At 43.2% G+C, this 16,917-nt stretch overlaps 2 protein-coding genes across 3 annotated transcripts in view; both read left to right on the top strand.

Annotated features, from left to right (window-relative positions):
• The first annotated feature begins 1,321 nt into the window (after window positions 1-1,321).
• Window positions 1,322-2,089, top strand: lrrc18b (leucine rich repeat containing 18b). The gene has a single exon (XM_036520885.1). The coding sequence runs from the start codon at window positions 1,322-1,324 to the stop codon at window positions 2,087-2,089; it is 768 nt and encodes a 255-aa protein (XP_036376778.1).
• Window positions 2,090-13,129: 11,040 nt separating this feature from the next.
• si:dkey-191m6.4 (rho GTPase-activating protein 22) overlaps window positions 13,130-16,917 on the top strand; it is a 29,666-nt gene continuing 25,878 nt past the window's right edge. For both annotated transcript variants that reach the window (XM_036540479.1, XM_036540489.1), the window contains exon 1: window positions 13,130-13,282. In XM_036540479.1, the coding sequence (XP_036396372.1) occupies window positions 13,240-13,282 (43 nt within the window). In that variant the 5' untranslated portion in view covers window positions 13,130-13,239. The remainder of the gene's footprint in view (window positions 13,283-16,917) is intronic.

Here is a 16,917-nt window from a genome sequence, read left to right as displayed (position 1 = left end):
AGTGCACAACGCCATTTCTTCTTTGTTAGTTAAATATTTCAAATAGCAGTAGCCACCCTACAGGTAGAAGAGCCTGAAACATAAAATTCAAGAATGACAAGTGATCAGTAGTATGTGTGACTGAATAGCGGTAAGAGAGGGTATAAGGAAACAAGGAAACAAGGACATATGGAGAAAATAAATCGACAGGCAGCTGCGTACACACGTATGTATTTCTGTGTGCCTTTGTTTGATTCCATGTATCTGTGCAATGATCACATGGGACTGTAATTACTATTACAAATCCCAGGATTACTCTGTTGGAACTACCGGACATGTCATAATGCAATATACAGTCTGTTAAGTATATTTTAAACTGATTATACACATCTTGGTTTGTTTATTTTACTATACGTTAAGGTTTCATGTTAACAAGAAAAAAAAAAAACATTTGGGATATAAATACATGTGTTACTGGATTATTAGAAGGCTATGATTGCTGTGATTAGTTACAGGGCCTTGAGAGACTTTTCAGTGTAGATAAAATGTAGGAAATGCCATCTCACTTCTCAGGCTGCCATTTATCAACGGCTCAACCAAACTCCACTTAGCCAAGACACTAAAACACAAAGGACATCAGTCAGCTAAACGCTGACTATTTATTCCATTAGTCATCAGCTTTCACTACAGTGCATCATTTCCTGTTATTGCTGTATATTGTGCTAACTCAGAGAGACTGCTGCATGCAGAACAACTTGACACCAAGAGACCAGGCCATTCCAAGTACTTCCAGACATTACAGGAACGTACTGTTTCTATGGAAATGAGAAGAGCATTTGTACGTAATCCCAGCTTCGGTTCTTGTCTTTCATTGGCAAGTGGCCACAGCTTTGCAGTCAGTTGGCATTATAGCTCTGGTTCAGTTTGCAGTTTAATGAGGAAGACAGGCTGTTGAAGGAGCAATGACACAGTCGCGGTCTGTGAGTTTGGATCCTCATCACATCTGAGCAGATCCACTACTCGTAGCAGCATGCAGATTTATTAGCTGGTAGTGTTGTATTTGTAAGAATCTAAGGAAATAAAGCACGCAGAAACAGCAGGTAAGCGGAGGGTGACTTGTTCACAAATCTGCATCTCTCATTCTGCTTCCCTTTTTTACATTCACGTTCCATGTCACAGCGCCATCTGCTGATTCAATGTAGCAATGTAATATACTACAGGTAGAACTTAGTGAATAAGACAAACTTTGCACGTGAATTAAATATCAGCGGATCTGGGCAGATGTGACGCATATATGATCCAGAAGGCAGTGATTGTCATCTCTATTTATTTTCACAGTGTCATGGCTAAAGGGAAAAAGCAGGCCGAGGCAAAGGGGAGGAAAATCACCCTGAAGGTGGCCAGGAACTCCGTCAGGATGACGGTGGACGGCAAGCGGCGGCTGGACCTCAGCAACATGCAGATCGCTGCCTTCCCCAAGTGCATCCTCAAGCTGTCCGATGTTGAAGAGTTGGACCTGAGCCGCAACATGCTGCGGAAGATCCCGGACTCCATCGGCCAGTTCCCCAACCTGCGCTGGCTGGATCTCCACAGCAACCAGCTCGAGCAGCTCCCCGAGACCATCGGGCAGCTGCAGAACCTGTACTACCTCAACCTGGCGAATAACCGGCTGGGCTCGGCCGGCCTTCCCGCCGAGATCGGGCTGCTCAGGGGCCTACGGAGCCTCAATCTGGGGCTCAACCGCCTGGACACCCTCCCGTCCTCCATGGCTGCTCTCCGGGAGCTGAGGGAGCTGGGCCTCTTCAACAACCTCCTGACCCGCGTGCCGCCCTGCGTCCGGAGCCTCCCGAAACTTGGCAGGCTCAACATCAAGTGCAACCCCATCCCCTCACCCGACCGGGACAGGGCCCTGGACCCCATCAAGCGGGTCAGGTGTCTGTATCTGGTGACGGAGGACTGTCTGTGCGAGGACTGCATAAAGAGGTGCACGGACCAGCGGCAGTGGCTTCAGAGCCGGCTGAGTGGGGGATCCCCTGACAGGAAGCCCCACTTTTCGGGGCTGATCACCCCGAATTCAGTCGCACAGCAAGACCAAGCACTGTGGAGGTGAAAACCTCTGGCGGTGTCAAGTTACACACAGACATCACATCCAATATGTGTATATATCTATAGATGTTATATCTGTGGATCATATATCTATACATGCACAGTTTGTACATCTATAGATATACAATCTACAGAGATAAGGTCTATAGATATAAGATGTACTTCAAATACATGAAATACAAGATAGATTAATCTTGTAATTTAGTAAAAGTAAAACTTTCATGTCAAAAATATTTTGATCCAAAGTTGTTCTGAACTGCTGCAACAGGCCTCTCATGTTATGTTAGGGGGATAAAAAAATAGATCATTTTATTATAAAAGACAATGTAGCAAATCTTCTGCCAACTAGGAGCAACTGCATGTGCAGCATTTCTCAGTAGGCTCTGAAGTCATAAATCCAAGGCGTAAAGAGACAGCAGCTGCTTGGCTCTCTGTCTGCCACTAGAGGACTGAGAAGGCTGGACAGATCCTTGTGTTTAGTAATGGATGTACACCAATGAGTGCTGAGGTCAGGGCACGGTTATTATAGTGACCCTTAACCTAATCTTCCATTTGCCTGTGTGCATTCGCCTGATGTGTTAAGTGCAGCACCTAACACATCAGCCTCTAAGTGGTGTTATCTGCCCTTCACCTCAGTGAAACATCCCTTAGTTGTTCTCTAGCTATGGATAGGAAATCTTTGCGAATAAATTTGTTCATTTAGTGTTTTACAATGATTTCATTAGCACTTTTTATTTTTGAGGGTGGGGTCATTTCAACTAGGGAATTAAAGTACTTCAGGACAAAAAAAGGGTCTGTTTGTCGTGTTCAGTACTTTTTTTTTTAAACACTTGTGTATGTTGTTATACAGAAGGCCTTATTATTCTCAGAGATGGAGGGCACTGCTCAAGATGGCATGGACTGTGATTATAGATTAACAGGCATGAATGGATGCATTCATCTGCCTTGGCACTGCTACCAGGCCGAAAACCTCTGAATGAATCCAAGACAAGTGATGTCATTTCCCTGTGTTTTCATTATTACCTTGGTCAAATACACAAACCGTGCATACCGCTGCAGCTTAGCAGGCTCTGTCAGCCTGCAGCGGCTTCGGTCCGTCCTCCCCTTGTACAGACATTACGAAGCTCATCTTCTGGGGGACCAGATGGCCTCGGGCCGCTGCCCCTTGATTAGATCTTATTAAAACATGAACTACAGAGTGAGGATAAATGCAGGCGTGCTCTAGCTCCTGTTCGGTTGTTATTGCAGCGTTACTCTAGAGAACAGAATATTTATACTGTAGAGAAGGGAAGCAGCCTATCCATCTGCTGGGCAGATGTTCTCCATTCACAGTGGACTCTCTGACCCTGGAGGACTCCCCAGTGGGGGCGATCTACAGACCCTGAGTTGGGATGTCCTTCAGTGCTCCCTGCCCCTAGCAGCTCTGGCTGGATCTTCCACCCCTCTCAGTCCAGGTGACAGAAGTCCTGGGGTGCTGTGATGGTGACTGAAGTCCACCATTACTGGTGGATCCTTACATGGAAGTGCCATGAAGTGTCATCCTGAAGACCACAACAATCATTTGGTGTTTGTCCTGATGTCAGTCTTAGAATGTCTGATTGATGATTGATGTTCTTCTTGGTCTTGTTCTTCTACAGCCAGGGTGGGCAACAGTCGTTCTGGAGTGCTTGACATCTGGCTTTCATTCTATCCAAGGTTTTAACTACTTAATTGAAACACTAATTATGCTCAATTAATGTACAGTAGGGTATCCAGTCTCAAGGTTCAGATGCTGAGTACCCTGAACACATGCTCTAATACTAATTCTAATCATGTGATTAAGACCTTGGATGGAGTGAAAACCAGATGCATCTCTGGCACTCCAGGACCAGGGCTGACTATTTCTGATGTTAAACAGTATACTGCATGCATATTCATGTCTGTCTTGATATTGGTCGTGTCCTGTTTTTGGATAGAGGTCTTCATTCCACTGGAAGAGAGTGTAGCCATTTCCAGTCCAGAGATATGGAAAGCAGTCAGCTGTTCACATTACCCAGCCATTGGAAAATGTTTAGCTGTTCATGGTCCAGGGGCACGGCAATATGTTCAGAGTTCAGAGGTATGAGAAAGTGGTCAGCTATGGCGGGTACAGAAGTAAGAGAAAGTTGTCAACTGTCCTTGACCCAGAACTATTGGAAAATGGTCAGCTGTTCATGGTCCAGAAGCATTGGAACATGGTTGACTGTTCAGGGTTCAGAGGGATGGGTAAGCTGTCAACTGTTCGTGGTCCAGAACCATTGGAAAATGGTCAGCTGTTAAAAGCTCAGAAGAGATCAGCTCTTCACGGTCCAAGGGCATTGGAAAGCGGTCAGCTATGGGGGGTATAGAAGTACGGGAAAGCAGTCACTTATTTGGGGTTCAGAGGGATGAGAAAGTAGTCAAATATTCACTGTCCAGAGGCATTGGAACATGGTCAGCTATTCAGGATCCAGAGACATGGGTAAGCTGTTAACTGTTCAGGGTTCAGAGGTATGATAAAGCGTTCAGCTGTTTATGGTCCAGAGACATTGGAGCATGGTTAGTTGTGCAGGGTTCAGAGGTATGGGAAAGCCGTCAGCTGTTCACAGAGTACATCAATCTCCTCCATCTCCTGTCCTGTCCTCTACAGAGATTTTGGAACGGTGCACACAGGCTGATCAATCAACAGGAACAAAATCATGTCTCATCTAATAGCAAACACTGTCAGAGACCTTTACTGGTATGGTTTTATATTTCACTGGTGGTGAGTAGCAAATCTCCATGTGTCTGCATGAATGCACCATTTGATTTCTTTATAGATGTGTGTGCAGCAGCAGCCAGGAGCTAGTAGCAGTGAGGATGGTTTTTCAGAACAGAAGGGGTAAGGGAATCAAAAGTGTTACTCTAATCAGCTTCAATCCTCTTGGTTTTTTTCCAGAAACACCCCTATCAGAGTATAAGATTATCCACCCTCGCACAGGCACTCCTCCTCTGACCCCTCTCCCAATGAATGACCACACCCTCACATGAACAGGAAAATGTTACACAAAGTTCCACATAGCTTTGCGTTCCAGGAAAAGTGTGGGACTTTCATAGTAAACTCCCATCATGTCAAGACAGAGGACGCAGCTGTCATTGTGTTGGAATACACAATCTATCCCACACCAAGGCATCTAAATGAGTCAGCAAGACAAGAACATGATTTCACAAGTCAGCTGCAGTTCATTGCTGCACATAATCTCAGACACGGTTATTGTATACGATAATTAAAATGTGTATACAGTACATAATGAAATGAATAATCAAGCTTGTCACGAAGGCATTTGATGTTCAGCACTTTTGTGATAATTTTCTATTGTATAAATGCACAATAGGTTCTGGCTATTGACTAATTGATTGATGTCGACCACAAATAACAAATCAACTTTTGTCAAACAGAACACAAAGTTAATGTAGTCACTGCTGAATGGTGAGTTATCACCAGTCACCAGTGACTACACAAAGGAACAGCTGTGTAGCTATTGCTATCCGTTGGAATACAGCACCCTCTAGTGTTTTAATGGAACAATACAACGAAGCTAAAAAAAATCTCATCTAATTAGCAGAGGTGGAAAACTCCAGTTATCAGAAGTGGAAGTGCTTGCATGTATTTGTTCCACCTGTGCACTGACCTGGCTGGTTTCACTAATTAGTTCCCTTTCTGGTTAGAAAATCCAAGTGCTTGGAACAAATTCAGGGAGTACTTTCTACACTGGAACAATGCCCAACAAGAATTGTTGAATTGAATTTTTGACTTGCAAAATGTGTTCATACGGGGAGAACAAAATACAGTGCCCTCCAAAAGTATGTTAACGGTAGACTGGAATGTGTAATTTTGCCATTAACTTAAGGTGTTTGGATTTGAAATGAAAAGATGAATGTGAAATAAAAGTAGAAACTATCAACTTTTATTTAATGGTCTTCACATGCACATACATTTTACCATTTTAAAGAAATGGCAGCTTTTGTGTTTGAATGCCCCCATTTTCAGGTGTGAAAAAGTAAGTTAATGAATGACTGACAGGTGTAACTCGTTGCCCCCCCCCCAGCCTGTGGGAGGCTGAGTTGCCATGCTAACATTTCACAACTCAATTTGTCAATTAATAATCAGATTCCAAAAAGGAAAGAATTGTGTTTGTATGGTGTTTTTAACATTACAGTTGGTGTATTGGCGGAATGAAACGCAATTTGTGCATCACTCTCGGCACTGTGTAGTGAGGTGTTTTGAGGACACTTAATTAATGGCTTAAGTTTCAAGTTGGTGCCATTCTACCATCATGCACCACATATGAAAACAGCTAATCAACTGTGTGTAATTGGCTGCTGTTAAATTAGGCTTGCAATTTTTCACAAGAGTCAGTACTACTATTTAACCCTTTGTGGAGAGCACTTGCCATAGATTTTAAAAGTGGCTGAGTAGCAAACCTGATCCCATTCCCTATGTTTAAACAAATATTACCAAAATGGGATAGAGAGCAAAATTTGACAGGGAGCGTTAAGCATTGCACTCTACCTCTGAAGAAATGCTGCTAAGTGTAACTCATCACAGGCATAAAAATGCTCAGATTATCTTGTAGCTGTGATATCATGTTATTAACACTAGAGGACAGCACAGACTAGTTTTATGCTTCTGTTGTGCCAGTAATGAGCTAAAACACAACATTGCGTATAACTGTCGGCTTAGCGTTATTGCTTGTCGCACTTGTCCTCTCTACAGCTCTCCCTGGCTATATTACCTGCCCCAGTACTGCAGCATTATCAGACAATGTGTGTGTGTGTGCACATCCATGCATTCGCATGTGTGCGTGCGAGCTCATCTGTGTGTCCACATGAGAGCACAGATGTGTGTGTGCACATACGCCTATATGCATGCATTCATGTATGTGTGTTCTTTTCTGCGTGTGTGTGCGTGGATTTTTCTTTCTCTGCTGAGGTATGGTTTTTATCAGCAAGTGATTCTAGCATCTTTGACCATTTACCATGGGATAGCAGGATAAGGAGGTCCTTATCATTACTTGCCCTGCTGTGAAGGAGAGCCTTCACCACCTCTCCCTTGAATGTAATTGTTAATTGTTAATCATTAGTCAATTGTGTTCACCTGTGTTAATTTGTATAAGGACTAGCTTATTGGATAATGAGCCACACCTTGCTAATGGAGGCTTGATTAAATACAGGTGTAGCTTGAGCACAGGAGGAAGGCTCACTTTGTCCTTGCTGTGGGCTTGCACAGGCTGGTTTCTTTGTTTGGTTTTAAAATAAATTGTTGCTTTTGTAACCTTTTGTTTTTGGCTCATTTATGAGAGAAGTGGCGGCCAGCTTCTCTACACCTGCCTACAGCACAAAGACTGGGAGGATGGAATCGGAGCCCTCGTATCCAGGGTTTTGGACCCTGTCAGCGCGCTGTGTCTCTGCAATGTGGATGCAGCAGAGAGAAATGGCTCCAAAAGACATGGTCTTTATGGGGAGGAAGAACCTAGTACCCAGACAGATTATATGTGTTATATGTATACAAATATGGTCAGCTGTAGACAGTGAAAATGTGCCAGACTAGTTTTTATTGCCATTTCTGGACATTACAGTACATTCTGAGGATGTAAATTTGATGCTGGCTGTTCCTTAAATGTATGCTTCTTGATTTGATCTATAGAAGCCAAATTGATTTAGCTGCTGATGAATTGAATTAAACTTGTTACATCATTGGATATAATATATATATGAATCAACTCAGCCCTCAATGTTTCGGTACCATCAATACTAATGTAAAACAGGGGTAATGCCAGTTGATTTAATTTCTGAGATGCATGTACATGCATGCATACATGTATGATTTCTATCTATGCATGCAAGACAAATTCCTTATGGATACATAGGTTGTAAAAATTAAATATTCTCTTTCTATCTGCTAAAAGGGTTACATGTTGTAAAAGGTTGCAAAGAGATCTGTTATATTTTTTGGAGCCCTCAGTCATGGTTTCTCAAGCCCTCTCAAAAATACAGGAATCACTCTGAAGCGCACAGACTGAGTCATACAGCTGTTTTATTTGGACTGGTTTAAACTGAATATTGAAATATGGAACATCAGTGGTATGGATTTAACATGCAAAACTGTAATGAGCCCAAGCTGAGTGATTGTGTTTGGGAGTCTTTGCTTGAGAATTTATTTTTATCAGGCCTTTATCAATTTTACACTTACAGCAGATACAGTTAGTATCTTCCATAGCCAAGGTTTTGCCTGAGTGTATCTTTGATCTGTGGCTAGAATACCGGTCGAGAGATCAAATTCACTAAGTAAAGATTAGTGCTAAATCAAAGTCGTAAGCCCATTTCATTACCTCACTGACATCAGGTCCTGCTCTCGCTAGGAGAGCTTTCACAGCACTTAATGGGAGTGATCCAGGTTTATTTCATTTGCCTTTGGTTTGCTCTTCACTATTTGAATACCAAGGATGAACACGCATTTTCATTACAGATGCATTTCTGAATTAATCTTTTCACATACTCCGGGTGGTAGTGTAGCACAGTGGCTAAGAAACAGGACTTGTAACCAAAAGGTTGCTGGTTCAATCCCTGCTGGGGCACTCTTGGGCAAGGTACCTAACCCACAATTGCCTCAGTAAAGCCAGCTGTGTGAATGGTTAACATTGTAAAGAGCTGTAAACTTTGTAAGTCACTCTGGGTAAGAGCATCTGCTAAATAACATAATGTTCTTTGCTATGCTGCCACAGGTAATACAACTCAACATGAAAGAACACTGACACAACTATACAGACCAGACATTCTGTAAATGTTCTATGTCTGTATGTCTATTATTCTAAACTTGAGGAAAATAGTAGAAATAAAGAACAACCCTTCTGTGAGTGGGTGTGTCCAGACTTTTGACTGGCACTGTATGTCAGTGTTCTGTGTTTACAGTATTCGATGTGCTGTTTCTACACACACGCACACAGTCGTATATTTAATATATACATGTGATTATGATTAAGTAATTAATTCACTGCCATGTATTTGCTTAGTATGACGGTCTGGTGACTCATTGCAACATTAGTCTCCGTGTGCACCGGTAAGCTCTTTACCCCCGTCTGCGGGTGAGTCATTACCACGGACTTTAACAGTCATCTTTACGCGAAAAGGCACTACGTCTTCGGCACATGTCTGCTCCTCATCTTGGCGCGTCCATTAGCAAATTAAATAACGTTTCAATCTAATTCCACACAGCGAGTTAATTACGTTTGTGGAGCAGGTTCATGCGCAGAATCTCCTGGTGATTGCGTTTTCTGGTTCTGCTGGTCTGCAGTTGGCAGACAGCAGAACCCTTTTTGGGGAAGATTTGTGGATTTGTAGACATTTAGCTGAGGCTATGGTGTTTGTGCACTGAAGCACGTGTATTTTCTAATCTTTGTTTCAGTTAAATAAATGGCCTCCGCTATTTGGCTCCAGTTCCATGATGTCTGAAACTGAATGCTTGAAGTACATAACATTGGATCATCTGTACTTTGTACATTTTCACAACTACCATTCATCCCAAATATGTCAACTGAAGGTAAAATATGTTGCCATTAGGAACAAGATTTATAACATTATCTTCGAGGGCCAGAATGTTATAAATAAGGTCACCTTAATGTTACTCTGACCACAGTTATATCACAGTGTAGTTTCTCTTGAGATTCCTCTCTTTTAAAAACCCGCAATCTTTCGTGTACGATTTAAATCGCTTTGCCGTGGCACTGGGAAGAGGCCACGTGATTTGATGTATCCCAACAAGGTCATTCATTTCATTGTCATGGATTGCTTATTGATATCCGTCTAAATAGCATGAGGCATTGATGTTTGTGTCCACGTTGCTGAATTACTTTGCTAACCATTCTTGAATAGTTCTTCTTTCCGTTCGTTTTGATTAAACGTCTACGGCACATTCCAACTCAGATTGCATTTGGAACGATGGAGGGGGGGGCGAGGTAGAATTAAATGTCATTTATTCTTTCAAATGTTACATATGATTGATTGGAGCACCTTTATTCTGTTTTTTTTTTTTCTCCCTTCTGTTCCAGGCAAACTGTTCTGAGCGCAAATGAAATTGCATGCACCATTTATATTGACTCTTCTGAAACCAGATTACATGACATCCCGCCTTGAAGTATAAGCTCCTTGGAACGTTTATGATATGCACCCCAGAACAGGCATCTGGCATACATGCTGGCGCCTTGTTGCCAGCTGGAGTCCCCACAGAGCCCAGCATGGCAGAGGACCAAGAAACATTGTGACTGGTTTCACAGGGTTACTGTTCACATGTAGTAAAGACACGAGGCTATCTGCAAAAATATATACTCAAATTTAAGATATACAACTTTTAATATAGATCAGAAGTACAAAAGCCATTTATATATGCACATCACGCATACAGATATCATCTCTGTGCAGTTACAGCATATTACATTACACATATATACAGCTATATGTATATGCAGTATATATGTATTTTATAGTTTTATAGATATATTAATATATTGTAGAGCAGTTATGTACTATCAAAGATCATTACACCCCATCATCTAAAGAATGTATTCATTCACTTATGGTTTCTTGATTGGCAGAATTCCAATCTGTAAATCACTGTGAAATGTACAGGAAGCAGGCCTAACCCAGACCCATGAATGGCTGTAGAACACATGTCTGTAGGAAATGAAACGTACGCCGCATGGCTACAGCACAGCCCTCTACCGGGAAACATACTGACATTTACTCCAGATTCAAGAAACATCAGCAAGTGGTCGAAGGCGACATTTTATTTAATTTCCTTTTAATATTGTTGGTACTCTGCCTAATTGCACACACAGAATATTTGCAACATGTGGAGAACATTTCATTCAATTTAGGCATGCAAATGTCCATAGATGCAGACCGCAATGCACATGAAGCTAAATGTGCGAAGTGTAACCTGTGACATTTCCTCTGTCCTTTTGCTGAAATCTTCACGGTTTTGTGAGGCGTAATGTCAATATCAGCCATGTCTTTTTGTGTCCTTGTCACCACGTCTCTCCTGCAACGCATCAAAAATCAATGAAAACGGTATTGCTGCGTCCACATCACACACTGGAAACACTTCAAGCTGTTGCAACAGAAATAAAAGGAAACAGAGCTCCACATCAGTCTGTTTCGCATTAATGCTTCATAAGTAATTAAACCCCTGGCTCCGTTAGTGTCCCTTAGCCCCAGTAGCGCTCTGCTGAAAGCCAAGTCATGCTTTTTCCACTACATCACTGTGCGCCGACACCTATTAAACTATGAGAAGTACAATGCATTCTCTGTCCTTTTAGGACTCCTTGTTTCATGTTGGGGCTTCACATGAACAGAGGTTGCATCCTGTATGCGTTCTGTATCCAAATCAGCTGTCTGAGGCACGTACCAGAACAAAAATATTAAATTATAGAATATAGCAAATTAAGTGGAAATTGAGTGTTATGAAAATATGCACACATTAACACATATATTGTACATGTATATATTCGCACACACATAAATACATGTACAGACACATACACAGAAGTATAATCACATGTGAGTACATATACATACATACATACATACAGAAACACACACACTCTGCACATGTATATGCACACACACAAACACATCCACAGACATGAGGATAAATGCACACAGATAAATACACATATAGCCACGTACACAGAAGCACACTCACACATGAATAAACACACACACACGTTTATGACATGTTCTACTTAGCAGTGCATCTGCTGCGGGGTGGTTTTTGTTAGGGAAACAAAGCGAGCCGGACCCAGCCCTGAACGCGGCCGCTGGGGGATTTTTATGGCTCCCTCGGCTGGCCAGATGATGGGGGTGCGCAGCCGTCCTCCTTCCTGTCCTGTAATAAAGGCAGCTGCTGCGGGCTGCAGGTCTGCGCTGACTCAATCACCACCGCAGTCACAGCCGTTGTTGTGTGCTGGTAGAAAGGGGGAGGGGGCACCAGGGACAGGGAGAGGAGGCAGATGCTGCTGGGAGGGCTTTACTAAGGGCAGTTTTACAGAGAGAGGGGAGAAAGACAGAGATGGGGGGGGGGGAGAGAGAGATGGAGAGGGTACTTACTCATGTGTGAGTATGCTTCTGTGTATATACATGTATAATAGCGAAAGAGGGAGTTGGAGAGAGAGGGAGAGTGGAGAGAGATAGGGGGAGAGGAGAGAGGGGGTAGAAAGAGGTAGAGAGAGGGACAGAGGGAAAGCGAGAGGGAAAGGGATGAACAGGAAAAGAGGGAGAAGGAGTGGGAGGGAGAGGAGAGAGGGGGAGAGGAGAAAGATACAGGGAGGGAAAGAGGCAGAGAGATAAGGGGGGAGGAGAGAGGTCAGGAGAGGGAAAGGCAGAGGGAAAAGGACAAGGAGGGAGAGAGGGAGAGGGAGAGGGAGGGGCAGGGGGGAGAAAGAGAGGGGGAGAGGGAAGCGGTGAGAGAGAGGAAAGCACAGAGACAGGGAGAGGGAAAGAGGGACAGGGAGGCAGTGAGAGAGGGGGGAAGAGAGAGAGAGGGTAGAGGGGGGCAGTGGAGAAGAGGCAGCCTTTGCTGGTGTACTGAGGGCGTGGGCACAGAGTCGGGGGAGAGAGGAATAAATGAAGAGAGCAGGAGAGAGAGGCAGAGGGGCAGAGAAGGGAAGAGAAAGAAAAAAGAGAGAGCATGGTTAATTTGGGGGGAGGGGATGGGGAGAGCAAACCGGCACTAACCCTGCTGTTACAGTGCGGGTGAATCTCCGCCAGTAATCACCCAGACCCTTAACAGTCATTGTGGGGCGTAATCAATTCCGCTGGGGCTGTGTGTGTGTGTGTGTGTGTGTGTGTGTGTGTGTGTGTGTGTGTGTGTGTGTATGAATAATGCAGCAAGACGGGAGAGAGCACGTGCAGGCCACCCCTCTCCGGCTGCCGGGATGAGAGTGGGGCGGGGCCAGTGAAGGGAGGCACTGCCTGCTGGTCACCCGCCGGTGGGCCATTCGGGAGAGGAAGGCTCAGCGAGACGAGAGACAGAAGGATGGGGGATACGGTGAGGTGCACCGGGACGAGGGGACAGAGAGGCTGAGGGACAAACATGCCCACTGAGGACCGCACAGCACTGCCATGACAACCATGCTGAGCCCCAAAATCAGACAGACCAGGAGAGGTAAGCGTGGTGTCTCCTCCAGATTTCAGTCAGGGCTTGCAGCTTCAGGCAGTGCTAAAGAGATAGCGCAGTAAAACCAGCCAGGATGTGGAGCGACGTTGCTCTGAGTTTGCCTTTGAATATCAGTTTTCTTTTTTGTTTTGTTGGTGAGTTGTGTCAATTGACAACCAAAATTTGTGGCTGTGTGTCTTGTTTTTTTAATCGGGACCGCATTCAAACCTAGTCTTGTGTGAAGCTGAGTTTGCATTGCTTTAAATTGCATTTTCTAATTGCTTTTATTCCTTTTACTATATACTATTTAATATTTACTTTTACCGTATACTTTTACACTGTGTCAACATAGATAATCATAACCAGCTTTCTTGAAGTTCAAATTGTAAAAACTAATTCTAAGTCTAACCCAGATGATACCTAGCGCAAAGGAAATGAAACTTATCATACATGTCTGGATCGAATGTCATTGATTGTGAATTTTGAGATGTGATCATTAGCAACCTTTGAGTATTGTCAGTTCACTTGTCAGATGAATGAAACACTCAGTACAAGACACATGATGCTCAGGAGGGAAAGAAAAGAATGAGTTTATTACATTGGCTAAATCATCAAAAATGACACAGACACATGGGAATCTCCTGCAAACAGAAATGATGACTTTACCTTCTCTGTCTTTACTTTGCATGCCAGTGGCTTCTTTTTAAAAAAAACATTATGCTTGACTGTATTCCCACGTGGTGAACCATACCATGGAGAGTCATAGTGATGGCAGACTTACAGTGCGTTACACATCACAACAGCTGAGCGTAGCATCCATCAGGTCTTGCTTTATATTTCAGACCAGCATGCGGACTGAGGCTTGCCCTTGTATCCGTGGCTATTTATGTACACTTCCGAGTTCCAGCTGGAGCTCTTACTTAAATTTCAGCTTGTGCACCGTTACTCGGATGTGCCAGCCCTTTGTAAGCCCCACCCTGTGGCCAGGATAGTCTGTCACTGAAGCCTGTTAAAAAAAAAACAAAGCGGTCAAGATAAAAGAAAGCCCCAACAAGATGAATGAACACCTGGGGTACAGGTGATGTTATTTCGACATATGAGGCTGAATAAGCTGTGACCTAATGGGACCGGCACAGCGGTGTGACCGTGCTTCTCTCTGATTGTAAAATCTATTTGCGGCGGATTATTCTCCTGCTTTGAAATGCAATACAGTGGAGGGAGTCTAAAAGCAAACAGACACTCCCTCGTCATTTGTTATTGTCAGCCTCACTGTATATATAATGGGCTACAGTGGCCTGTTATTTTAGTGTGATGAATGACTTGAGAACCATCTCATGAATTGGCATGCTGGTTTTGATTAATACGATTCCTAGCGTCTGTCCAAAGGTGAGCTTGCCCCCTCCCACCCCGAGAGACGGCTCAGGGCAGATTGATGCAAAATCAAAAAGTCAATATGTAACCCAGGCAGACAGACGAGCAATATTCTGCGCCCAGCATTCCAACTGAAATGAGTGTCTTCTAGTATTCTAGATTCACACAAGAGCAATAGTGTTAACAAGCTAATCGGAATTTCATTTGGAATTCACAGACACACTGATATGTGAGGTGTGTAGAACTGAGATACGAATTTATGAAAGTAACAGAACCGCTGAAAAATATGAAAAATGTCTTATCTATATCCAATAAAATGCATCAAGAGCAATGCAAAAAGGCTTCATTTCCGTCTGAGGGTGACTTTATAGTCCATGGAGAATGACAAACCCCACATGTCTACAAGAGCCAGAGACACCAACGGGGACATATGAATCATCAAAAGCAGAAACCTTCACAGGCTGGGATAAGATTTGCCAGGAATCCAATGGGCTGTTCATCCCGGGGATATTCTTAAAGCAATTGTGTATGCAATTACCCAATAAACTAAGGAAAACATTGTTGTTGCAGGGGAACAAAACTGCAGGTTTTACCAAATCAAATATGATATCAATTCAGATGTGAAGTATCTGTAGAGCACCGCCCTGCAGAGAGTATTGTCAAAGCAGGGGCGTTGCGGGGCCGAGAAAATATGAGTCAGAGAATTTCCCAGCAACCCCATTTAGCAGACGACAAGAGGCTGCGTTTTATTTCCCAGTGACTCCTACAAGCCCGCTGCGTGGAGACAAAACATCTTATTTGGGTCAAACGCGAAATAAACAGAAGTGGTGCTTGAGAAGAAATCGGGAGCAATGGGCTTTTTGGTTGAAATTTGGCTGGTTACAAATTAAATGTCTTGATATACTTGTGTGCAAGACAACAATGTTTTTTGCCTCAGTTTTCTTCTCAAAGGGGAATCACTATACCTTAGCATATTCTAGGAAACACTACGACATTGACATGTCAGTCATGGATGCTATAGTGCTTTGAAAACGTTTTTGTTCTCTGTTGTCAGCTGTTAGAATTTTAGGGTGCACATTAATATTTCAGATTCCTTTGTAAACCCACCTTTTTAAAGTTATCCTAACACATACATACATGTCAATCAATCTACGTTTATAATACCAAGATTATAATCCTGTTTTCGGTGGTCTGTCGTCTGATGCATCTTAAATGAATTAGCTTGTTGCTGATGAACATTCAGACTCAATGATCCCTCCAGAAATGTCTTTGATTGATCCAGCTGACATGTGACAACAGCTATTTTATCAGTAATAAAGAAGGACATCTTTTATTCATCTTCATTCATCTTTTATTAAACAAAGACACCTGTAAAAACACAATATTATTTCCCCCGTCTCTCCCGGTTAGGAAATATGCAGAGAGCAACAAATTTAAGCAAGCTGAAAAAGTACACAATTTTTTTAATTCATTGAAGTGCCAAACAAAGTTATGATGACGTACAAATAAAAAACCTTCCTTCAATTTGCTACCCCAGCAGTTAGATTGAATAGCCCCACCCTCCAACTCTAAGGAGTCCATGAGCCTGCATGAGAAGTGTTTTTACTGAGATTCAGGATTCACCAGCAGCATATGTGAAGACAGGAAATGTGAGAATCGGGGCAGCTCTGCTAGTGACAGGCCCATTATGAGGCCTGATTACAGAGACAGAACAAACAGCAATCCTGATCATGACTGCGGTAACCCATGTGTAGGACTATAGAGGGCTGGGAGTCTGACATATCCAGACTGCCCTTTCCATCAGCACACAGAATTGTAAGGAGGGTGGGGGTATTGATTTTTGTTAAAGACCAGGCGAGCATTGATCCACTGCCCCTATTGCAGGAGGGCACATGGGCTCAACGGGAGCGGTGTCCTCAGAATTGATTTTAATAAATAATCCATGCTAAAGCGGCTTTGCTCTGTTTGCCCTGAGAATGCAGCTCTGTGAAAGGTGGCGTTAAAGCTGAATTTTTTATTCTTCTCAGTTTTTAATGCAGCTTCACGTTCGTTTGGAAAACACGGACTATCACATTTAGATAGACTAATACACTATGTCCATTTTCTGTATGTAGTATTCTGTGTGCAGATTAGCAATGTTCAGATAACTTCCAGGTCCAGATTGATCCCTGCAGATACCATCAATGTGTGATTGTTGCTTGAAATGGTGGCCTGACATAGACGCAGTTAGTGAAAACATTGGTTTAAAAGCATTAAAGCAGAGTGCAGGTATC

This window comes from Megalops cyprinoides, chromosome 1, assembly GCF_013368585.1.
Source record: "Megalops cyprinoides isolate fMegCyp1 chromosome 1, fMegCyp1.pri, whole genome shotgun sequence".
In the NCBI taxonomy this organism is placed as follows: Eukaryota; Metazoa; Chordata; class Actinopteri; order Elopiformes; family Megalopidae; genus Megalops; species Megalops cyprinoides.
This window is presented reverse-complemented; position numbering and strand designations above follow the sequence as displayed.

Excerpts from the sequence above, each read along its gene's own strand:
- lrrc18b (XM_036520885.1), top strand. The coding sequence starts at position 1,322 with ATGGCTAAAGGGAAAAAGCAGGCCGAGGCAAAGGGGAGGAAAATCACC.